The sequence below is a fragment of the Talpa europaea genome (genome assembly GCF_964194135.1).
Source record: "Talpa europaea genome assembly, chromosome: 4".
Classification (NCBI taxonomy): Eukaryota; Metazoa; Chordata; class Mammalia; order Eulipotyphla; family Talpidae; genus Talpa; species Talpa europaea.
Genome location: NC_140070.1, coordinates 79467466 through 79494063, shown reverse-complemented (window position 1 = coordinate 79494063; position 26598 = coordinate 79467466). Strand labels below are relative to the sequence as shown.

General features: G+C 33.2%; 1 protein-coding gene across 7 annotated transcripts in view; it reads right to left on the bottom strand.

The window, feature by feature from the left end:
* Positions 1-26598, bottom strand: part of CADM2 (cell adhesion molecule 2) — a gene marked incomplete at both ends in the record, with an annotated part of 963012 nt that overhangs the window by 125182 nt on the left and 811232 nt on the right. For 5 of the 7 annotated variants that reach the window (XM_084232482.1, XM_084232484.1, XM_084232487.1 and 2 more), the window contains 3 exons: positions 530-700; positions 6769-6906; positions 9023-9175. In XM_084232482.1, the coding sequence (XP_084088608.1) occupies positions 530-700; positions 6769-6906; positions 9023-9175 (462 nt within the window). The remainder of the gene's footprint in view (positions 1-529; positions 701-6768; positions 6907-9022; positions 9176-26598) is intronic. The other 2 variants (XM_084232486.1, XM_084232488.1) reach the window with 2 other exon arrangements.

The following is a 26598-nucleotide window of genomic DNA, read 5'->3' as shown; positions in this document are numbered from 1 at the left end:
TATGGAAGTTATCCAATTAACATGATTTTATCACTTATAAATGATGAGGTTGGTGTAGAAAAACAATGGATACATCCCTGCATTAATATAGACTTGGTATATCTCATTTAGAAGATTAAAAAAAATAGATTAACCTTAAAAGCACAGATGGGAAGCCACCTCTACATGTAAAAATATACAATAATAGTCTTCAAAGGCCTTCTCAGATTCCCAGACATCAAAGATTCTGCCAAAATTACCACTCTTTCACCATCACCAGCATGCATCCAAATACATCAAATCTCTGACTTGAAGGTAATTAGGCATTTTAACCTTATGATATTGCCTGTATTATTTTTTCCGCCGTGTAGATGATATTCAGGCAAGGACTACTTTTTTTTGAAGGTGATCAATATTAATAAACGCAGTTTTAGTTCTTTAAGATTTGGCTCCATATTTGATGTAACCTCAGGTAATTTTGAAATTATTTTAAATGTGGAGGAAGGGATTGGGAGAGGAGATACAGGGCGAGGGAGTAGCGTTTACTTACAGTGTATTTCTAGCACCTGCATCGCCACCTGAGGGGTGGCATTGAGGGATTCATGATCTACTTTGCAGATGACTGCCACGCCGTCATCGCTGCGGTCCACTCGGAAATCCAGCGTGCTGCTGACGGTGAACGTCTTGCGATTTGCATCTTCTTCTTTTAAATATTTTACATCTGAAAATAAAATGCAGCCTCTAAAATTATCTGACATTCTCTTTCAAAATGTAACAGGTTTTATTTACTTTCGACACATACTGGAAGCACCTCACAATTTTTATCAATTATTAATTAAATATTAATTTAACATTTAATTTATTTGTATTTGAGCAAGTAACAATTTGACTGAGTCTAAAAACCTTTCAAAAGTTATATATAGAAGTATAAAAAAATCAGGGCACAATGTCTTTATTCCCTTAGTGCAAGAGAATTTTTACATTCTATTTGAAAAATCTGGTCATTTTACAATACTAGTCTCCCTTCTTAAGATTTAAGTTTAGCTAAATGATAATTTTAATTCTCAACCACAAATATGGCTGAGAAGAGCAAATTCACAATTACCTGGTTATGTCAAAAGAAAGTACAATGTGCTTGAACTATGATTTATAACATGAAAAAAGTAAGATGAACATTTAAACCACTAAAGATGAGAAGGTTGTCATCTTTGGTAAAGAAAAGGACAATAATCTGAATAGCTTGAAATTTTAAATATATATATTTGCAGTGAAATTTACATGGAGATAAATGCTTTTTACTTGGATGAGGAATCTATTTCAGCATGAATGAGAATACATTTCTCAAGATGTGAATTCTCTTATCAATATTTAAACTTATTGTGCATGATTCAGATTTAGCATTAAATGGTTCACTTAGGGATTATTTGTTCCCTGTAGAAAAGAGTTTTAATAACATTTTCACTTAATTTGAAAATTTTCAAGTCTAAAGTAGCTGATAAAGAGAGCAATTTTAGTGGATTAGAAATCAAAATGATAGGCTAGGTTAAGATATCATTATAACAAGATCTTCAATAGAGTTGAGGATAAAAACTATTTCATTTTCTTAAACTTTCACTTCAAATGAACAATGATATTTTCAGAAAAGAATCCCTTTGCATAAAACACATAAAGTATTTGATTTTACTGTGCATTAAATTATTTATTTTAAAAACATTTAAAAATATGTGATTGCAAGCTGACCATAGAATTGAGGCTTGCAGCAAAGGGGGGTGGGTTGGGAGGGAAGGACACAGGGGATTAGAGTAAATACATATCTTAGTAAAAGAACAAAGTGATAAGCCATAGTAGTCAAGAAAATGGAAAAAAACAAACAAACAAAATAATAGATCTGCACCGGGAAGAATAAAAATTATTTATTTATGTTTACTGTATCTAATTCCCAACTTCTGGTCATTGATCTCCAGCTTTTGTGTTCTTCCAAAACAGCAATTTCTCATATATTCAGAGATTAGACTAACGACATCCCCACTTATTCAGGAGAATGATAAGATGATTTACAAAAGAGAACCACTACATAGAAAAATGATGGCATATTGACAACTACCCCTAAATTATACACATCACCATGGAGTAAATCTACTTACTGGAATGAAAGAAATACTTTGACTGACTATTATTTTAATTAATTCAAAACAAACATTACAAATGGCTGATATATGAAACACTGTCCTGGATTCTGAGTACGAAAATCATAAAGAACTAAAAAAACTAAGAATGTCTCTAGAGAAAAGGGAGATATGAGGAAGAGAAAGACTTGAAGAAAAAAGAAAAAAATGGTAAAAAGAAGAAAGAGAGAATCAAACAAAAATTCTAAATTATCCTTTCTTTTATGAATGTGAATTATATTGAACCTTGTGAATATCCTAGTGGGTAATTAGAATTTTAAGATGATATGTTGCTCAGAAAACAAGATAACCTGTTGAAAGATAATCAACAAAACTATGGTAGTACATGGTACAGAGAAACATTGTAACATATTCCGGAAGCTAATTTTCAACACAGATGTTTTACTGATGCAAATGATTCATTTTCACAATAGAGATGAGAGACAGGTTGATTTTTCTTACATGTGCTGAATGCTACAGGATTCCACAAAATAAATTGTTGATGACTAGAAAATTGCATCATCATAGATGTTTCAAGGGAGTAACACTTGCCTACTGCTTATAGAGCTCTCAGAAATGAATATTTTTATTTCCTTCTGAGTTTACTATAGTGCATGGCCTTGAAAAAAATTCCTCTTTTATCATCTTTTGGGCCTGAACTAAAACTTTTTAAGGAAAGCATAGAAAAAACCTTTCCATCTTTACTGGAAAAAAGAAGCAATATAATCTACACAAATATAGTGACTACCCAGTCATCAGGCTGAGAGTCAGGTAATACTTTCTATATTTTTTCAATTAAATGATGTAATCTTTTTGATTCAGCCTAATGCACATAATATAAAACCTTCTTAGAAGAGGTTACAAGTGAAAGTTCATACCTTTGGTTAATGGCACTAAGGTTCACTAAACTTTCTCTTAAAAAGTGCAAAGAGGTTATTTTAAGGTTCTCCTGACCATTGCCAAGTGAAAGAAACCAAGTGATAGAAGCAGTTCACTGATTGACGGGCTCGTAAGTTAGTGGGCCTATACAATAACTTGTTGGTCCCATAAAGACCAGTCTCCTCTTACTTATTTTCCAATATGAAATCTTGGCGATGGGGAATTAGAATTAAAGGAGAAATATGATTTTACTGAGATTATTTTATAGTAGTAGAGAGTTGGGTCATAAAGTTTGAAGTGTATTCTTTGTCTGTTATTAGATACCCATTATTCTTATATTGTCTTTCCTCATGGAGTAGACAATTCTCAAAGTGATTCTTCATTTTTTTAAAATTCATATTTCTTTTTCTTATTCCACCTGGATTTTTGCGCATTATCATCTCTGAGGTCACAGATTCAATGTTCATTTTGTACTATTCTACTTCCAGTTTTCTTCAGAATTTTTAATCTCCTCTATTAGTTATTTTTACATTCTGCATCTCTATTATTTTCTTTTTTTAGGCTTAAGTTTTAATATTCTGTTGTTAATTTTATTTCTCAGGACATATATTCATTTTTCTGCACTTTCTTAGATATTTTTAAATAGCTTTCCTATGTTTTCTTTCTTTTCAATGAATATCTTTTTCATGGCAATTTTGAACTCTGTATCTGATAGGAAGAAATTATGTACCATGGCTTGTGGTTGGGTTCTAGAGATCTGTTCTCTCAGTTCCCAAGGGGTCAAGTTTTCATTTGTTGCAATTTTTTCCTTCTTCCCATTATTTTATATATATATATATATATATATATATAGAGAGAGAGAGAGGTATATATTGAGGTATATATATGAGATATATATCTCATATATATACTTCATATATATATATATATTATATATATTTTGCACTTTTCCAGTTTTCCGGTAGATGGTGCTGTGTGACAGAGAGAACAATTCTTTATCGGGGCTTTTTTTGGGTAGGGAAGGTCCCTATAGGGGCCCATTGCTAGTAAACTTGGTGAATATGGGTATGGCTTGTGCCTGTGTTACTGCTGCTAGCCCCCTCTCTGAATTTCAGGCTCAGCTCTCTGCAGATTGTGGGCTGAGCTTTTAGTGGTCCCTGGCATATTTAAGTGTGACTTCACTGTATCTCCTCAGCACCCATATTGGCCTTTCCTTAGGGGAAGTAGGTGGGGGCAGTCACATCTTTCTGAGCTTTGTCTTCCTTACTGTCTTCCTGGCTTGAGGCCCTGTTTACCTGGCTCGCTCCAACACCTGTGTCCATAAATCTAATCTTCCATGATTAGATTCACAACAAGCAGTTTTGCCCTGCAGTTTTAGCGCAGAAGCTTCTCTTCCATACACACTTTTGTTTCCCCAGACTTGAGTTTCTTCAGTGTAACCTTTGTTGTACACATCAGCATTGCGCCCTGATGTCCAAGAGGCACTCCTTTTGCCCCACAGGAAGGGATCCTCCAGGTCCAGGGCACATCTGGATTTCTCCCAGTCATTCTCTTTGCAGGGGAGTATGGAGCTTCCACTAATGCCATCTTCCCTGAGTCTTTTCTCCCAAAATTTCTTAAACATTTCCATGTCAAGGTTCTTGTTTTCTCCATTTGGATCTTAACTCAAGCCCCATAGAATGTTGAGTAATTGGGAGTCATTGCAATACTAATAATTTATTACTAATTAAAAATTGATTAGCCTTCTTTCAAATTGCTCAGCCCACAATCTGCAGAGTACAAAGTAATGTTACAGTAAAGATAGTAGAATGGCTAATGGGAAGTCATATTTGATCTCTGAAAAGGCAAAGTAATGCATGATATGGAGGGGATATTGTCTTCAGTGAGAAGGGATTTTAAAGTGAACTCTAACTTAACATACTCAGAGGACAGAAGCAGTAACAAATGCGCCATGAGTATAGAGCACTGCACTTAACATATATGCATATATACTTGTAAAACTTAACTTTATACCATTTAGGAAGTTCACCATCTGGTTGTAAATACAAACTATACAAACATGCAAAAGAAAAGCTATCTACAAATAGCTATGTAGATAAATGTAATTATAGTGATAATAAATGTTCTATCAATGACCACACATTGGAGAGCACAGGAAAAACAGGATATTTTACTACTTGTGAATAGAGCATGAAACCACATCCATGCTGATTGCGTATATGATTTTGCCTTAATTTTTGTTTTGGTCTTGATTCAGATGATTTTAAAATATGGTTTATAATATCAAAGTTTTTATGTTTTTATATATAGCTGAATATTCCACCCTACTTAATATATGACTAAATTTGTTTGGCATTCAAAGCATGTGCTACGTTTGTCAAAATAATAAGACATTTTATAAAAATATGAGTATATTAAGGGTTTCTCATAGACTATAATATTAAAAAACAGTCAATCAATATTAATGAAATACATAATTTGTTAGTCTCTGACTTCCTTGATGATACAAGAGAAACAAGCACTTGAAACTCAGGTAAAATGCTAAGAAATTGAGAGGAACTAATTAACCAGCTAACTAAATAATTACATCAGAATTAAGGAGTGGATTCATGTAAAAACACATTGAAGAGGAATACTTAAAAGAGCATCACACAGAAGGACATATGTGATGTATAAGAATTCACTGCCTGGTGCATCCTTTCAGGCCACAAGAAAGTATATTTTAAACTTATCCTTTAGGTTAGAGCTATACATCAGGTGTGCTTAAGCGGAAAATGTGGCTGGAAGAGATCCTTGTCATAGAAAGATAAGTCTGGAAACTATATAGAGGGTCCATTTAGGAAAGATCCTACCAATCCTAACATGCCCCAAAAAATATAACCTAAAGGCAGAATTAGAATGGATATTACTAAATCCTGGCAAGATATAAGCCCAGGTTACATAGTGAAAGTTTAATTTAGAATATCAAAATGACTAAGTTGTGTCTTGTGGGTTTATATTTCTCCAAATTTTGTTCAATAAAATATACTTACATGAAGTTCTGAAATAAAGGTAGTGATTGGGGATAAATTACAGACAAATTCCTGTTTCCAGGACAATATAAACTAAGAACAATTAAAATAGAAATGAGAATTCCCCTTTAAAAGAATGTGTGAGTGGGGTGTGTGTGTGTGTGTGTGTGTGTTGCATTCGATGCATGAAATAACAGAATGATGCATACATTTAAAATTTTATGTACTTTTACAGATAAATGTTTTTGCCCCTTGTTGAGAACATTAGGAATTTAATTTACTGATGTTTAGCCATTTTTATCTCAGAACATTGTAATTCCAGAAACCAGCCAGTTGAAGAAATAATTCAGAGCTTCTCTTTCTATAGCTTAAAATATCTTTAATGTATACTACAGATTATATATTATAGATAAGTTTTGAAGTGAAATCTAACATGTAGTATACACTATTGTTAAGTGTACAAATCTAAGTGTTTTTCATATATTAATTCATTTCTAGTCTATCCCGTGAAGTATATATTATTTTTAGATCTATGTTGCATAGGAGAAAATAGAACTCACAGAGATTATACCATTAAAATTTCAGAAACTAAGAAGTGGGTAAATCTGTTTGAAATTACACATAAACAAGGTGACTGTGAATTGAAAAATAAAATGTCAAATGCCCCATATTTAAGATGTCATAATGGTTTCAACACATTGTTTTGATTTGTGGATATTTTTCCATTTTTTTACCTTTAATTTCCTTATCATTTTTGAACCATCTTATATCAGCTGCAGGTTTACTGCCAGATGTTTTACAAGTAAGCTGCATCAAGTCTCCCTCCATGACTGGTGATGAAAACCCGCTAATTTGAGGCTTCTCTGGAACACCTGAAATTTAAGCAAATGTATGAAGCAACCATGATTCTCAATGGTAAATTTATTCTTATGACTATTACTTTCACAAACAATACTAAAATAGGTGATTAACTGATAATAAATATAATAAAAAATAATTAACTACTACATAATAATAAACTGTTTAAGATACGTTTGTATCCAGAGAAAATTTAAAATGCATTTTGTTCAAAGTACTTGTCTAAATTAAACTTACCCCCAGAAATATACTTGAAAATCTAAAAAACAACAACTAACTATATTTTAAGATTTGCCAGGGGTTTAAGAAGGTAGATTGTTTGCTGGAAGGAAAAAGTCCACAAAGCACATTTTCTTGTTCTAGCAAATTATAAATTTAAGAAAAATGATACTTTTTATTCCTGATTTTAAAATTCCTAAAGCTTAAAAATATGCATCTTACCTCCTGTGTACTTTGTTCAAGAAAAGGCATTTTGGAATAAAAGATTCTTCAATAATTGCAACTATACTAATTTTTTTAATTCAGATTAAGTAAAGAATGTCTCTAGATGTTGTTTCTATTAGAAATGCAATTGTAGTTTTGAGGAGCATGATAAGTATTATTTTTAATGCTAACCACTTATTATCCTTTCTAATCCAAATCATCAATAAATAAACAGATAAGTAATATGCAGAGACAGTACATTGGAAATTTAAATACTAGAAAATTACACATTTCTTGGGCAATAATATTTTGTTGTCATGGTAGAGAGTTATTAAAATGTCTTCAAAATTTTGCAGTAATAAGTATAGACTGAAAGTTCCTTGATTACACTATTTAATTCAGTTTGAAAAGAATAAAAAGCAAGAATATTGGAAAATACTAATGAAAGAAATATAAATTAAGCCAAGAACAAAATCAACAAAGATAAATGGCAGATCAACCTACTGTGAATTACTGGCTAGGTGTTTTGTTTTATTTTCTGTTCAACTTCACTCATTTTACTTCTTTAAAAAAAATTATGTCACACCATCACTAGTAAATTGAAATCAGCCAGCTGCCTATTTTTGGATTCTCAATGTGACTCTCCACAGAACAATACATTAACCTTAGGCAGCTGTTATCCTGAAATACTCCATTTTAGTGGGTATATTGTGTTCTTAATGGCAAATTTTTGAAGATTTTTATAAAATAGTCCCAGTGGGACTTGTGAAGAAACATATTTCATATCCTATGCACAAAACCAATTCACTAGCTGGATTAACTTTAATAGTCCCACACCAAAGAACAGCAGCATGCATTAGTTCCCTTAAATGCAATGTTATGCTTTTATCTATCAAAAAAGGAAGGCAAGCTAGGGGCAAAAAAAAAGAATATGAAAAAAAATCAATCTTTAAATTCCTCTAACTTGTTCAGTACACAGGTGTGTTTCAATGAACTGCAGCAATTTCAGCTGATTGGGCTACTGACGTCTGTGGAATCACAGAGAGCTGTGAGCTGCAAATTTATTTCCTCAGAATATCTATGAATGTATTGCTTTTTGTGTCACTTTAACCTTTGGGAAAATGGCCCAATATTTAGAGAATAAAAGCATAAAGAAAGTACAAGCTGCATACACAAGTGACATTATGTATTTCATTTAGGAGTCTAGCAAACTACAGAGTTTAAAGGCAAGAAGACAGAAATGTCAGGGTCATTTAAATGGCACTAAAATGCACACAGGGGTCATATTTAAAAGCCACAAGATTTTAGAGAAGGCTCCCATCAGGTGACTGATATAAAATGGAGGAGCACCCTATAGACTTATTGAAATCATTATGTTCATTATCCTATCACTTTTTATGAAAAGACCATCAGATGTAAAATATATAGATGATTTGATTTAGTTGAGAAACAAGAAATCTGCCGGCTAAGAAACAAGAGTTGTGTGATCTTGGGCAGTGATACAAAACTTTATACTCCCCTTTGTCTATTTATAAAATGGGGAAAGCAGGTGATGTTTTAAATACCTTTTGTGATAACATAAGAGAACGGAATAAACTACATCAATTAAGCTGATTCTCAAAATGTATATTTGTTAGCGAATCATGTTGTGGTAGCAAATGTATCTTTCTGGGTTGTGATTACATAGTATTAGTTCCTTGCACTTACCCAGAACAGTAAGATAGGCTTTGGAAGTTTTGACAGGCATTGTAAATAAAGAACAGGTGTATTGTCCTTCATCAGAAAGAGATACATCGCTGACGCTGATACTCAATTCATGCCAGGAAGCCCGAACCAGTTCAATTCTATTGTCCCTTAAAGCTGAAAGAGAAAATATTGAAAATGCAAATACTACCATTAGAAAAAGTCAATATTATTAGACAACAAATTTTTAACACAACACAATAAGCACTTTCTTTGGCCATATGTCTAAATCTTATTTCCTGAAATAGTTGAAAGGATGGTTTAAATATATTGAAGTATTTTATCAGGTGTGTTTAAATCAAAGTAGAATTAAATCATCCTTAATGTTTTCAAAAATAACTTTTTAATTAAATGATTACATTAAGTACAAAACTGGATGAGGTAGGTGTTTATGTTGATAAAAATGTCTGTTCTACACAAAGTTTTTCATGAGATGCTAGTGCCAAAAAAAAATAAAAAAATATTTCACTTCTATAGACAGATAAATTGGGTAAGCTATGACTGCTATATTTCTTCCAAGAAAGGAACAATAAATATTAGCAAAGTCAAGGTTTTCTGCAGAAGAGACACCTGTTGAACTTCATTTAAAGAAGGGCTGACATTCAGCTGAAAAGCACCTGGGAGGTACCAGGTATTAAAATTTTCTTTTATTAAATTTTCTACTGTACTGTGTTAAATACTTATAATACAGTAACACATTCTTTGGTTCAAACCACAGTACCCTTGTTTTCACAGAAGATCGCTCCAAGTCTTGCTGATTCATAGTCTTTCTTACTCATTTTGAAAAAAGCCAAAAGTTTAAATATCATTATATACCACACTGAGTACAGATACAAACTGGAATTAAGCAAGAAGCAACTGAAAGAGTACTTTGAAAGGCTGAAAGAGGAAGGAACACTGGCTAGAGACCTGAGGTCCTGAGTACGAACACAGTCACTCCCCAAGCAATAGTGGAAATCAGTGGAGGCCTAGTTTCTGTTGACCACAACCTAGAAACAGTAGGTGTTCTCCCCAGACTCATTTATATAGCATATCAAATGGGAGTCCTGTTAATAACATCAGGGGAAAAAAGGGCAACCCAAGAGAACAATCAAATGGAAGTGTTGGTGACAAGTGGTCACAGAAACAATCTCTTTCCACACTGGACTGGCAACTTTGCTTCTCTACCTAGAAACAGTGATTGACGAGGCAGCATGGGCAGTGTGAAGATCCCTCTAATAATACTCAGTCCAAGAAGTGATCCTTCCTTGAGCTAGAGAATCACTTATCCCTCCTAAAGCCAACACACAGCCTGATCTTGGAAAGTTCCCCTCCACTCTTAGGTGGTACCAGTGGAGAGCACTGAAACCCCAACTGACACTATATAATTTAAGCTGACCAGATAGTATCAGAAATATTCTGATAGTTAGTGTTGGTATAACCACAACACACAAATGTAAAGTAGAACCTGTCTGTTAAAGCTAAAAAGATGGCTGCTACTAGAACAGAAAATGTAAATAGGATCTAGCGTCATCTCCTAACAAAATAGCCATAATGTCCATAATTGAAGGGGGAAAAAACAAAAACAAAAACAAAAAACAAATCCCAAACATACTGGTCATTCCAAATGCAGGGAAAAATCATAACTTGAACAAGAAAAAAAATCAACTGTTTGTTGTTGAACGTCAGACCTGAAACATAAATTACATACAAGAAAACATGTGGTATGCTCCTTGACAGCAGTCTTGGAGATGTGAATCAGGACTCACCAACAACTCAATGACAAGGAAAGCAAAGAAAAAAATAAACAAATGGGACTATATCTATCTAAAAAGTTTCTGCACAGTGGAAGAATCTTACATCTAAGCAATCCTACTGAATGGTAGACAGTATTTGCATATAATAATTTCAACAAGAGGCTAATATTCAAAATATATCCAAAACATACAAAAAATTCATTAAATTCAACAATAAAAAACAACTTAATCAAATAATTGGCAGAGGATCTAAATAGAAACTTCTCCAGAGAACATATATAGATTTTCAATGGCCACATAAAAAGATAATTCATTTTATATTATTAGAGAAATACAAATAAAAATAATGAGATATTCCCTCAAATGCACGAGAACACAAAAGACAAGAAACAACAAATGCTGGAGAGGATGTAAAGAGATGGAAATCTTATACACTCCGTGTATATGTAAATTTACATTCGTGAGAATGTAAATTTGTAGAGCCATTATGGTAACCAGTATGTGGATTCCTCCAAAAAATTATAAATAGAAATTCTATATGATCCAGTTATCCCACTTCTGGGTATTTACCAAGAAAACACGAAGAAAAAAAAACTGTTTAAAGGGATAAATATACATCAACATTTATTATATCATTACTTATAATGACCAAAAACTAGAATCTAGGCGCCCAGTAATCGATTGATGAATAAAAAAGATATCATACATAAAGTGGAATACTATTCAGCTATAAAAAAGATAAAATCCTGTTATCTGCAATAACTTTAATGGACCTAGAGTATTATGTTTAGCAAAAACAGCCAGTCAGAGAAAGACAAACATTGTTATGTTTTCACTCACACATGGTATATACAGAAAACAAAGAAATGAACTAAACAAAACAGAAATAAAATTTTGGACTATAATTAGGGGTTACCAAAGGTGAAGATGGAAGTGGGTTAAAGTGGACAACGATATGAAGGATGGAACTATACTTTCAGCAGTGAACTTAATGTAATATATATACATGTTGATTCTCAATAATGCACACTGAAAACTTATATGTTATAATGTCATGTTACTTCACTTTAAAAAATGGATTTCTAGAAGTCAAAAATACAATGCCCAAACTAAAAAAAAAAAAAATCACAGGGATGACTCAATAATGCTGAGGAGATGGTGGAGGGCTGAATTAGTGACCTTAAAGACAAAGCAATAGAATTCACTCAATCTGAACAAAGGCAGAAATTGGATTTTATTTTTTAAATTATTTTATTTTTTAAATTTTATTTTTATATTCCCCATACAATTGCAACCCTTTATTTTGATCCCAATCCCTCCTTTCCCCATCCCTCCCCCCACAGAGTGTCTCTGGTCCATAGTTGTTTGTTGATTTTGATTTTTTCTTTCTTATAGTTATTCTTTTTCCTGGTCCCTTATTTAGGTTTTCTAGATTCCTGCTATGAGTGAGACCATCTGGTATTTTTCTTTTTCTTTCTGGCTTATTTCGCTGAGCATGATCCTTTCCAGCTCTATCTATGTTGCTGCAAAATGCATGAGTTTATCTTTTTGATTGCTGAGTAATATTCCATTGTGTATATTTAAAAAAGAAAGAAAACTGATTAAAATCAGGGTAGCGAGGGAGGGAGAGAAAGAAGAGTGGAGGGGAGGGAGAGATGAAGGGAGGGAGGGAAGAACCTCAGGACTGACAATAAAATCCCATCCTTGGCTCCATATGAAAAGGAGAATGGGACTGAAAGAATATTTGAAGACATAATGTTCGGAACTTTAAAATTGGCTAAAGAAATAAATGTACAGGATCCAGAGGATAAGCAAATGCCAATGGATTTCTCATTTGAAATCACAGACACCAGGGGGTCTGGCATGTTTTTCAAGTGTTGATAGAAATGAGTTCTTAACAATGAGTTCTTATCCATTGAAACTAATTTTCAGGAATCAAGGGAAAGAAATATATTTGTAAAAAAGAAAAACTAAGAACACTCATCTCTAGTAAATCTGTCTTAAAGAAAAAAAAAAATTCAATCAGAAAAGACTCATGAAACATCAGGAAAAAAAAGAACTGAAAAAAATGGGTAAATATTAGATTATTTTTCTTATAATTATCTTGATCATGTGATGGTTGAAATAAAAATTATAACATCAACTGATATTGTGTTCAGTGTATATAAAAGGAATACTTGAGAAAATATGGGCAGGGCAAAGGAAGCTAATGGAAATAGGATTTTATATACATTCCTGGAATTGGTAAAACAGTTACTAGTAGACTCTGCTGAATCACATATGCAGATTTCAATAGCAGACACAAACACTAAGATTATATAAAATAATGAACTCAAAAACTTTATAAAATAAGATGGAGTTCATTTATATAGTGTCATGGAATAACAAAATTATGGAGATGGAGAAGAGAGAGTTGTTATCAAGGGTTAAGAACAGTAAGTGGGGATGGGAGTGGGATAGATACAGAAAGGGTTTAAAAGAATATCACAAGAGATCCTTCTGGAGATGCAACTATTCTGTACCTTGATTGTGGTGATGGATGTCTGAATCTAAGAATTGTGAAATCCAATTAAGATTGGTGGACTCTACCCATGTCAATTTGCCATTTGTGATATCTTTGCAGGGTGTTATTGGGTAAAGGCTACATGCATACTTTCTGCATTATTTTTTTAAAATTGGGCATGAATCTGTGATAAAAAATAAATAAAAAATTCACATTTGATGAAGTAAGGGAAATGGTTAGGCCATCAAAGCTTAAAATTCATTGTACGCATTTGGCACAGAGTACAAGTAGAAATCCTAACTGTCACATATTCTTAAATTGCCTGCAACTTCCCTTATATGCTTTGTGAGAGAAGTGAGTAATTATGAACATATAATACTCAGGTATATTCTAAATTTTCATGATTTTAAATATATTTTATTACCTCATGCTCCCATACACTTGAATAACACTTTAATGATGATAGTCCCTGTGCTCTCATTCTTTTTTAACTCTAATTTCTTAAGAGATATAGACTTATGAAAATTTGAAGTTATTTTTATTGAATATAAAAAAATAAGAGAAGCCTGAGTATGATTGTTTTCATGACTCCATTAGGATACAGCACACATTACAAAAAGATGTCTGTTTTATACTCTGTCTCCTTATATGCTTTTAATATATATGGCTTGTTCAGTTGCTAGAGGAAAACAGTGGGACACAGATTTGTTCTTTCCCGAATAGGAATTCATGCTATATCAACCACTTTTTGAAGCTATGATTTATTTTAAAACTTATTTATCACATATTGCTAAGATTTTTAGAAAAAGTGGTCACCAAAAGGAGGGAAAAAAACCTCAGGCTCCTGCCATGATATTCTATGGGTACAACATGTTATATTTATTTATTTATTTTTTAAATGCTATTCTTTTTTTTTTTTTAAGATTTATTTATTTATCTATACAAGCAATGGGTACAGTCAGAAGCGTGGGAGGGTGAGAGAATTCACCAGAGCCAGAGCGGGGAGCAGAGCAGGCAGAAGGACCGAAGTACACTGCTGAGGGGAGCAGCGGGCGGCAGGAGAGGTCTGTGCGCCATGTGGGACCCTCCTCCAGTGGCCGGGGAGCAGCCAGGGATGGAACCGGCGCTGCAGAGGCTGCGGCCAACTTTGCAACCCTGCACTTAACCGCTACACCACCGGGGAGGCCCTCTATGGGTACAACATGTTACTCACCCCCTGTGTTCAATTTCATTTCTTCTAACATAGGTCCCACTGACAGAAAGATAGAGCTTACAATTTCCAGTGACTCTTGGCAAAATAAATTTAACTGTTTTTTGGTCATATCACTACATGAAATCTATGTAATACCACAGAAGTCAAACTGAATTATTCAATATACACAAATAAAAAACTTTAATATATAAATCATTTGCATGGAGTAAAGCTAAAGACACTGATTCTGGAACCAACACAGAGAGGTTCTAGGAATTTGTATGAGGTCAGGTTTCCTATTGATAATGTATCTTGATTCATCTCCCCAACTTTGACTTGTGATAAGAACTGAGTAACATCATGTGTTATGTAAGGTTCTTTGAAATATATCTTAAATATTTTGTGTTTAGTTCCCTGATGAAAATCTAAATATTTTTGTCTTAAATGTCTCAATTCTGTTTATCAAATCATGTATTTATAACTGATTTATGATCCTTACCAGCCTTCACTAAAAATTTGGTCCTGAAAAGCAATATACCTACATTTTAATGTATGCTGTTATTGACTAACCAGATAAAGTAGGCAAGTCATTTATATATTCTGTGTCTCAGACAGCTGGGTGTTACATGGAGGTAATGATTGTGTGAAAATATAAAGGATATGGTTAAGCAGTAGAGAACAGAAATATATGAAGGTATATTGAAAATCTCAAAACATATTCCCAACAACCAAGAAATTGACAAAATTCTAACAGGGATTATTTATGTGTCAATTTCCTTGATAAATTCATTTCCAAAACAAAAGAGGCACTAAGGAATTTTCATTAGGCTGAATATTTTAAAAGAATCTCACAACCACAATGTTAATCAAATACATGAATGCTTATGATGTCATGGGCAGTTTGCTTTATCATAGCCTTTCAAGTATGAGAGAATGAAAGAAAATTTTGAATAGCCAAAAAGGGGTGCTCTGTAACTTATGGGATTCCATGTGTAGGATCCTTGTCTTGCTCATCTCAGCACCCTGCACAATACAGTGAATGGCTACTGCACTGAAGCTGAGAACGAGTCTCTGTATATGACAAGAGCAGAGTGTAAAATAACTGAACCTGGAAGTGCTGTTCAATATAGCTCCACAGGATCCCCTAGGGGAGAGAAGTCAAAAAAAAAAGAAAAAAGAAGAAGAAAGTGTCCCCTTTAGACACCATTGAGCATCAACGAGCTGGGAACATCATGCTACATTTTTTTTTTTTTTTAACAACTGTGAAGTTCACAGCAAAGCAATCTGAAATACGGAATGTGTGCTCTCTGAAGCTTTTTTCATATTACCTCATAGCTTCCAAATGAACAGAAAAGGTAGTAGTAAATTGGAAACCATGCATATCATTTCACTTTTCTACATAGTTAAGTCCCAAATATATACAGAACCCAAATGAAGAGGTGTCATATTGTCAGTTGAAGTAAACTCAATTTATGTTTTATTTTTTAGTTTTTCCTTTGAGCACACAGAATATTGATCATTTGGAAGGGAAGTTGAAGAATGTTCATCACTATCTAAAAGTTTAATTAAAAAAACCGTCTGATATTTCACTATAAAAATATATTACCTTAGGAATAATTGAAGAGAAGAGAGCATGGGTAATAGGAATAATTGGAGAGAAAGGAGGATGTGTAATAAAGGTATAAAAGAGAAACTGCTCGCACATATTTGAGATTAAAAATAAGCTAACGGGTTACGTAGGCTGCTTTGAGGTCACACCTCATCAGCCATCAGGTGCCTGCCACCCATTGGTGAGGAGATTTAATGCTTAAAAACTCTGAGCTCTGGAGAATTTAATCTCAGCTTCGAATAAGAAATACTGACCAATGAGTAAGAATCTATTAAATAGTAGTTAACTCTGGATAAAAATTATTTGCCCAATATACCACTGGTAAATGATTCATCAATCATACAAATGCATATTTGGAATACATGCTGGGTAAAATTAAAATCCTAAAACAATTACTGCAGGATTTTAGTCACATTTTATAATCATGCCTAACAGAAGTTACTGGCACAGTCAATAAGTTGCATATTAATTAGCTTTAAAACAAATTAACTTAATAAAAATAGTTCAATTGAATTTATCTGACATTATCTAAGAACCTGATCAATTTAAGATGCAAACTGATTCAATTTGCACTTGAATACATAATGTTCCTTCCTTACTTGTGATATTTGTAAAAATCATCACAAACTTTCTGAAGAAACATTTTCAAATATCTTTAAATGAGCAATAATGTTATTTATATTTTAAGGTGTTTAAATAATGATTGAAAAAATACTTCATTGTGCAATCACTATTAAGAGTATTAAATGCAGCAAATAATTCCTTGTTTTTTGCATTTTTTCATAGTTAGCCATTTAACATAAAACTTCTCCCACTCAGGATTACATTAAATTTCTTTGTATTTCTTTCAGAAAGAAAAAGAAAAATACTGGATGGTCTCACTCATAGCCAGAATCTAGAAGACTTAAATAAGGGACCAGGAAAAAGAATAACTATAAGAAAGTAAAAATCAAAATCAACAAACAACTATGAACCAGATCCACTCTATGGGAGGTGGGGTGCGGGGAGGGGAGGGATTGGGGTCAAAATAAGGGGGTCGCAATTGTATGGGGAATATAAAAATAAAAAAAATATATTAAAAAATAAATAAATTTCTTTGTATTTCCTACAGGAATTCACACATCTCATGATGCATACAGATGGCCATCAATAATTTGATGGAATAAATTATCAAATGGATCATTAATCTTTTGCATATAGCATTCTATAATTGTGCATATGACATCATTTCAGAAAATTCCATTTATTAAGTGAATATTATATACTGCATGTGATTTCATCATTAAATTTTGTAGACAAGTACAAAAGAAAATAGCCTACATTAAGATGATTGAGGTCACTTCAGGTGTCATCTAGGCTAGGTAAATTCCCAAGCAAACATAAATATTCATCCTACAAGCATACCATCCTACACATGTAGGACTTTAACCAAAACAATTATTGCATATATTTAAAAGTTCTTATAAAATTAATATATATCCAACCAAGTAAGTTCTGATTTGTTAAGCTTGAGTGATGGGATTTCAAAAGCCATACATTCATGTATCAGACATCATTCTCGTTTTTCTCAACTCACATCCCCAACACCCAGGTGTAATTATAGTAAACCAGGTTCTGCTTTAAGAAGGGATGAAAAGTAAAAATGCTGTCCATGTCTGTCTCAACATCCAGTTTTATTTTGCTGCCTGATGTCTGATAGCAGATTTCTTCACATGATTTTGACTTTGATATTTTTAAGTTGTCCAGATCAGCACTCAGCTTTGTTTCCAAAAGTCTGCAACAGACTTTTGTTCTTGACTTACGTTAACTGCCCACTTTGCTTTGCTTACTACTGATTTCTCTGAAACTGATTATCAACCAAATTGATTCATGTTATTCTCCCTGTTTTCAGTGAAATTTCTATCTCCAAGGGTAAGAACCTGAACAAAGGATTAAAGTTTTAGTGGGTCAGTGTATTTTTATTATACCAAATTGATTTTTCTGCTGATTAAATATCTATCCTAGCAAATCAAAAAGGAAAAATAAGTATAAGTTTTAATAGAGCTTCAAATGGACTACAGGTTAAAGGCTTAACCTTTGTGAGACTTTACAAGTGGTATATTGACATCTATGATGTCAGAGTATACCTCTATTTATTGTAAAAGTGGCATGATAAGGAAGGAAATCAAAACACTCTTATTATAAGGTATTCTTTCATTTATCAATAACCTAAATATTTTATTTGCTAATAGCACACTCATATACTGATTATAAGCTATATACACTCTTTGTAATAGGTCTCTGGATTCCCAGATTTAAAGGAGTTAACACACACAGAATAAAACATCAAGTTAGTGGATCCTTTTCTATTTTGTTCTTTTACAGTCATACAACATAAAACAATCTAAATCAATCTTCTGGAAAATTGGTAAAAACAACCATTGCTTCAGAGCTGATATTTGGTATACCAAGTTTCAGCTGGGACTGGATTTTTACTGAAATCATAGTAAATGGAGTTTTAGAATAGAAATGTGGCTAGAACCCAAGCAATAAATCTGAAAATTGTGTCACTATTTGAAGGATATTTTTTCTAGCGGTTGTATTTCAATTTTAAAACGCCAGCTTTTCTTACTTCAAGTGTACAGAAGACAAAAAGCCACTACTATGCCTATATTTGAAATCTGTTATTATGAAACATTTGAAAAAAGTAAATGTCACCAAACCTAAAATGAACTAAAAATTAATACATGTGGCAATAGAAATTTATGAATATGTTTAATGAATGAATGCAAACTGAATGGCATTTCTACTTTCAAGTCTGTCTGTGCTGAGGTCTTCTTGTTTAGCTAAAGTCTTTTCTTATGAACTATCCTGATGGAAAATCCTTCACTCTTTCACTCTATTAAATTCCTAAAGCTTTGAAAACAAACCACTTACATAATACACATATATCCCTACAGTATTATCCCTTCTGTGAGATAACATTCCAACACTTTGGCATGTAACAGTAAGTCTTACATGTTTATCTGTACAATGTTTATTTTTCTAGTCCATCTCTCTATCCCCTCTGAAAATAAAATTTAGAAATATATATATGCATTTATGAATATATGGTGTACAATCCATACCTCTTTCTTATATTCTTTCTGTACAGCCCCAGGTTATACTTATCTTTTAAACTAATTAACATATCGTTTTCTTGACTATTGCCAAGGACATTAACATCTTCCTTTAGGCTTCTAGGTAGGAATATATGTGAAGTTCAGTAATAATTTGTTGAAGTAATGAGAGATTAAAGGTGACTGTTACCTTGATCATTATTTATATGCAGATATATAACATTTATCTCATTACTTGGTAATTTCCTGAAGCATTCAGCCATAAATAAAATGGCTCCCTTCTACCCATAGCAATTAGTATAGTGCTTTGGGTGAAATTCCAATTTCTCCATTGTATAAGATAGTGAATGAACAAGTAAAAGCATAAATGCATAAATAAAAAGGCAGCTGCATCCTACATTCTAAAATTAAATTGTTTTAATGTTTTTATATAATTTGGTTTTTCTTTATCTCAGTTATATAAACTGTTTTTTAAAACATGAAATCACATTGTTATATGCCAACTTTTAGAAGTTTGACAAATGTAAAAATGCATGGAAATCACATTACTTTTATTAATTTTAGCAAATGACAGGTAAATTCTGTGACTATGAAAAGAAGGGCATCACACCTTTCAGGAGTATATTACTATACTACACTATACCTCTGAATCATATACAATGTTGTAAATGAATGTCACCTCAAAGAAAAAAATTCCTGATACTAAATAACATGTATATCATGATGCATATATATTTTTTTTCAAAAATAGTGCTGTATCTGAATATGTGTGTGCATAGTATACTGATTTCTTATACATGCATTCAGAGATAAGAATAAAAAAGGGCCTACTCTGGTGGTGCAGCAGTTGAGTGCTGGGCAGCGAGGCTGCCCGCAGCCTCTGCAGGGCCGGTTCGATCCCCGCCCGCCAGTGAGCGTCCCACATGGCTCCACAGACCTCTCCTGCCCCGCCTGCTGCTCCCTTCAGCAGTGTGTTTGGTCAGTCTGCCTGTTCTGTTCCCCACTCTGGCTCTGGTGGGTTCTCTCACCCTCCCATGCTTCTGACTGTACCCAGTACTTGTATAAATAAATAAATAAATCTTTAAAAAAAAGAAAAAAAAAGGAAGAGGCAGCATATTTTAACATATACAACTAAAATATAAAATTTCAAAAATCTCCACATTTATTATACATATATAGTACAAATTGTAAAATATGCATTTTAATTTCTGATATACATATGTAAATCCATACAATTTATAAATATATACTTATGTGTATATATGTTACATATATACTGAATTATATGAATAAATGAGGGGGAACTTTAAGGCAAAGTGACACCAATGCATAACTAAAATATTGTAGCTTGGAAGTCCTGGACATAGTCAATGTAACAGATGAAAGTTAATTTGATAAAAGCCTTTTAGGAATGAGTATAGAAAAGGACTGTTTCATTAATACACAAAAGTAATATTCTAAAATGTACTGAAAAGGTGAGAAAAAAAATACATCGCATTAGACACATCATGCGAAATCTGTAATAAAAGAGCACAATATGTTCTATTGCATTAAATATAATAGTTCAGCAGTTACCTTGAATTCCTACTTTGTAGCTGTGTTGAAATGAGATACACTGTGGAGGTGCTTTCTGAAACCCAGAGAGAAAGCACTGAACACACACTATTGCTAATTCTCAGGAGAGATATCCTAGTGTGATATGCACTACTTTAAAGGTCCCTGTACCTGTTGACTCCACTGCTTTCATAGGAAGTTCTGAGATCTGGACTTAAAGGCTTTGAGCTTGACTTGGCCTTGGATACTAAGGCTGTCCAACAACCAGCCTGCAGTGGGGAGAAGACCCTAGCTCTCTCTTAGAGAGCTGTCACTGAAATAATGAGGTCCATATGAAAAAAGAGAGTGTGTAAAATAAGCTTCCAAAATAGGAGAGGATAAGGAAAAATAAACGTTTTAGAAGTAAACTGCTACAAAATCGCATTTCCTTTGTACATTCTCTAACACTCTTAGAACAGACCTACAATGGACTTTAATTTCTTTATTTCTTTACTGGACCAAAAAATAAAAAAAAAAAAATCTTTGACTTAATTAAGTTGCTGAAAGAAAGTAAGAAGATTCCTAAAGGATACCAGTGTGATTTAAGTCTGATACAGAAATAAGCTTAAAAAACAATTGTATTCTTCTCTGCAAAAGGTGGTGAACTCTTGTTTCTGGATGTAATTTAGAATTACAAGGACATTTATTAAGCAAAAAAAGTACTGAATAGTGCTGTATTTGAAGTAACCAGAATTTTGTTTCCACGGAGACTAGGCTTTCTTCTGCTATAATAAAGTTAGGCATAATAAAAGCAATAATCTGCTATCTAAATTAGATCTGGACGTGGCAGCGGTACATTGTACTCTAGAAGTTTAGAACTCACAAGCGATATGTCAGCAGGATATGGAAACAGGGAGAACTTTGGTAGCAATGTACCATGAGAATTGCTGTGATCCTGAATATTTATTTGTATCTGAGATCCTAGGAAAAAACAGAACAGTTGAGATCACAATTGAGGTCTATGGGAACACTTGTGATTAAACACGATAAACCCGGGATTGTGCTGGAAGCTAACAGATTTATCTACCATTCAGTTGTAGAATAAGAAAGGAATTGGGAGTTATATTCACTTACTGAATGTCTCATGAACTATAGCTGGGTAGATCTCTTTATTTTAAAGACTGAGTTAGGCTACTATGACTATTTTTATACAAAAAAATAAGTGTTCTGAGCCTCCCCTGGTGGCGCAGAGGTTGAGCGCTGGGCTGCGAAGCTGCCCTCAGCCTCTGCAGCGCTGGTTCAATCCCAGCCGCCAGCAAGGGTCCCACATGGCGTGACAGACCTCTCCTGCCACGCCTGCTGCTCCCCTCAGCAGTGTACTTTGTCAGTCTGCCTGTTCTGCTCCCCCCTGGCTCTGGCTCTGGTGAATTCTCTCACTCTCCTGTGCTTCTGACTATACCCAGTGCTTGTATAAATAAACAAACAAACAAACAAACAGTGTTCTTCACCACACTTAAATCCAGGAGACAGTATCCCAGTGAAGGGTGGCTTGTCTTAGCTTTGCAGTGAAGCCCTGTAACTTGATTAACCTGATGAAATGTAAGTTAAATTATATATATATATAGTTAAATTATATATAAGTTCAATTTTATTATATATAGAGAGATCGATAGATCGCCTTATATCTACAGCACTATTTAGTACTGTTTTTACTTAATAAATGTCCTTGTAATTCTAAATTAGTTCAACAGACAAGAAGTCTATACCCTTTGGGGACTAGGACACAATTGATTTGTAAGTTTAGTGCCATATCAGAGTTACATTCCACTGGAATCCTTCAGGAATCTCCATAGATATATGATATATACAAAACATACATATTATATATATATAACATATATTAAATATATATATATTTTATTTTATTTTATTTTTTTTTATAAATTTTATTGTTATATTCCCCATACAATTGCAGCCCCCCATTCTGACCCCAATCCCTCCCCTCCCGCCCCCGCCCCCCTAAAAGTGTCTCTGGTTCATAGTTTTTTGTTGATTTTGATTTTCACTTTCTTATAGTTATTCATTTTCCTGGTCCCTTATTTAAGTTTTCTAGATTCCTGCTATGAGTGAGACCATCCGGTATTTTTCTTTTTCTTTTTGGCTTATTTCGCTGAGCATGATCCCTTCCAGCGCCATCCATGTTGCAGCAAATTGCATGTGTTTATCTTTTTTGAATGCTGAGTAATATTCCATGGTAGATATATATATATTTTATAAAACTGAGATTCTTAAAAGGCTTGTTGCAGAGTTTCTCCACCTGCTTTACTCCCTTCTGTTTTGAACTGGAGGCTTCAAATGCTCTAGGCAATGAAAAGCAGCACAGACTACCCAGAGTGAGAGGTCACAAGTTGGTAAAAATGTTTGTACTGAACACCGCTTCAGAGGGAATTTAATATTTATTGGCTTTAATTCCTTAAATGGGGCCTCTCTGGTGGCACAAGGGGTTAAAACGCAACCTATGAAGCTATCTGCAGCCACTACAGCACAAGTTCGATCCCAGGCCGGGAGCTACCCACATGGCACAGCAGACCTCTCCTGACTCGCCCGCTGCTCCCCTCAGCAGTATATTTCAGTCAGTCTGCCTGTTCTGTTCCCCACTCTATCTCTGGTGAATCCTCTTACACTCCCGCACTCTGGCCTGTACCCCAGTTCTTGTATGCACAAATAAATAAATTTTCAAAAATAATTCCTTAAATATGTGAGTTTGTTGATGAATTTAGCATACCATAACTAACAAAAAAGAGTTAAATAAAAAATATAGTCCTCTAAAAAACACTATCGATCAAAAGAAAGGGACTTAATCCCAAACATTTACTATAGAAACCAGAAAAAAATTAAAGGAGTGTTCAGAACACTTAGTGGGCCACAAGGAGATGCAAACTATTAAAAAAGCATGAAGACACAAAGGAAAAATCTGAAATATAAAACAGGATACAATAAAAAAAAATGGTGGTGAAGATAGATTAAAAATACAAAAGAATTCAAGCCCAAGTAAAACAGCTGTCAAAGTGTCAAAATCACATAGTGTAGTGATGAGCATAACAATGATGAGCATAACCAACTTAAGATCTCTCAGAATGAGGACAATCCTTAACACAAACAACAAAAGAAACACTCACATAGAAATTACTGAGAAAAATAACACAAGAGCATTTGTAACTAAAGGCACATTAGAATAACTACTATGCCTATAATTAATCTGTATTTTCGTTCTAAAAATTATTACAACCTTAATGAAAGGAACAATTTCATCACAAATATGAGAATGAAAATTTATAAGGTAAACATTTTACAACAAACCAATTCATCTTCTACGTTATTTTGCAATAGAAAAAAGAGAAAAGTTTGAGAAAAGGACCACCTATTTCCTTTTAGTAAGAAAATCATTGGAAAATATGTTATTGCAGAAAGGAAGAAAATCAAAAGAACAAGTCTCTGTTTGGGGAAAAATTGCCATGGCCTCTCCCTTCTGGTACAAGTCATTTCATTTTCACCAGATTTATGCAAAAAAATTAATGATTATGACATTATATATAACAACGAAAACACAAAAATAGACTTATTTTCACTCTTAGAATATAAGCTTCTTGATGGAATATTAAAAAGCCTTCATATTATATGCATGAAGACCTTTGACACAGGGAAATTACATAACACTAACTAAAAACTGAGGAATATAAAATTAAGTCTTCACTATGTTATTGATTTTATGATATAATAGAGAAAACATTTAGAGGAGTGTTGGTATCTGAGATGTTTTCTTTCCCTGCTTCTTTGTATGCTTACAATATATCTATTTTAAAACATGAAAATTTTAGAAGATAGAAAATAAAAATTATGTTTTTAATCCCTTGTTACTAAAATTGATTGCTAAGTAGTAATAAATCTCTTCACGTTTTACACTACTTTTCAGTAATAAACAAACCATAATATCACTGTGAAGAAAATACAATGTGGAAGTAGGTGAAGATCCAGGAAATAAAGACAAAAGTAAATGAATATCATGTTAATCTGGTTGATATTAATACGTATTAATCTAATAATTAGTCTTCTTGTACTTGCCACTTCATCATTTTTATCACTATTTCACTTCATATATCAATTTTCTGATTAAACATACATTACTTAGAGAAATTACTGATCCCCCATAAAATAAACATAACTTAAACTTTTAAAAAATATCTCTTGTAGCACTAAATACTTCATGAGTTTAGACGCTAAAATATGGAAATTCATTTAACTTACATGTTACAAAGATGTAAACATTCATTAGTGTCCTTGTATTTTGAAAAAGAAAATCCACATATCATATTTACTCATTCACACACTTAAGAAATATTTCTTTAAATCAAAACACCACCATTTGTCTAGATTTCAGCAGCAGCAGCAGGATAAAAGCTTTAATCTGTGGCAAGAGGACATTAATTCTGAGAAGATATTTTCACAATAAAATAATATATAATCAATAAGGGGTCTGTGAACTTATTTATGAGGAGTAGGAGGAAAACAGTCTTTAAGACAAATAGAAGACTACACCAAATGTGACAGTTTTGAGTGATGACATAATACCCTCTTGTCTGTGATGCTGACACAAAATGGCAAAGGACACAAAGCTGTCAGTCTTGTTGTTTATCTTCTATCTGAGGCTAATAAAAGAAGGAAGGTGATTGACGGCACATAGACACAAAAACTCTTAGACATACTGTTGTTACCTTTTATACATACATAAAAGTACTGTATTGACGGTTTTAAGGACACTTAACTTTTCCAGCATCCTAAGATGCTGTCTTTACCTTAAAAAGAAATAAAGGAATTATAGTTTGATTCCGTTAAAGAGCTGACATTGCCCCTTTTAGAAAGTATGCTTCTTGAAGTACTGTTTTAATAGGTTATACACATATTTGTATATGTGAATATAGACATCTTTATATGTTCAAGCAAAATGCAAGTAGGAAAGTCCTAATGACATAAGACACAAAGAAATAGAGAAAAATTGAGGAAGAAATAACAAAAATGAATACCTAGAATGTGGATTATTTTTTCCTAATATATGTTCTTTCAAACACATAAATTATTAATTAAAACATTTTGTTCAAAACACTGAATATGTATAGAGGAAGTTCCAGGGTAGTAGTAAGTGTCTTTGCTGATTTTTAAGAGCTTGCAATTTATTTGGAGGAGATTAGACGTACAGCTATAAAATAAGTAGATGATAATTTGCAAAGCACATGAAAACAAGTGAATAGAATGTGACATAAAATTCTTTAATCAGACCTGGGGATACAAAACAGTTGAGTAAGAATCAGACCTTGAACAGGCAGATACAGACCTTGAACAGGCAGATACAGAATCAGACCTTGAACAGGCAGATACAGACAGGACACTAGAGGTCAGAGAATTAACTCCAGCAGAAGGAGGGGTGATCTCAGTTAATAGGGTGCATAGGCCAGTAAAGGAGCATGTATTTCCTCATCCAGAAATGTGTTCTGCTCCCTGCCTATCCCTACTTATTTTCTCCTCTCAGGAAATGTATGTTTACAAATTTGTATGTTTACATATTTGCCCACTTTTGGACCTCTATTCTCATGGCTCTCTGGCTGGGGTGTCCTCATACAAACCTCCCAGTTCCAAATCCTATTACTTCATAAGGCTATTTCTCTCTTATTCCTTTGCATAGAAATTATGCCTCCCCTACTCATTTAGATGCTCCATTTTAAAAATTCATTACATTATATGCTCATTTTGGATTAACCAATTTTTATAACATATATGTCAATATTGTCTGTATTGTAAAGTTCCTTAAGTACTG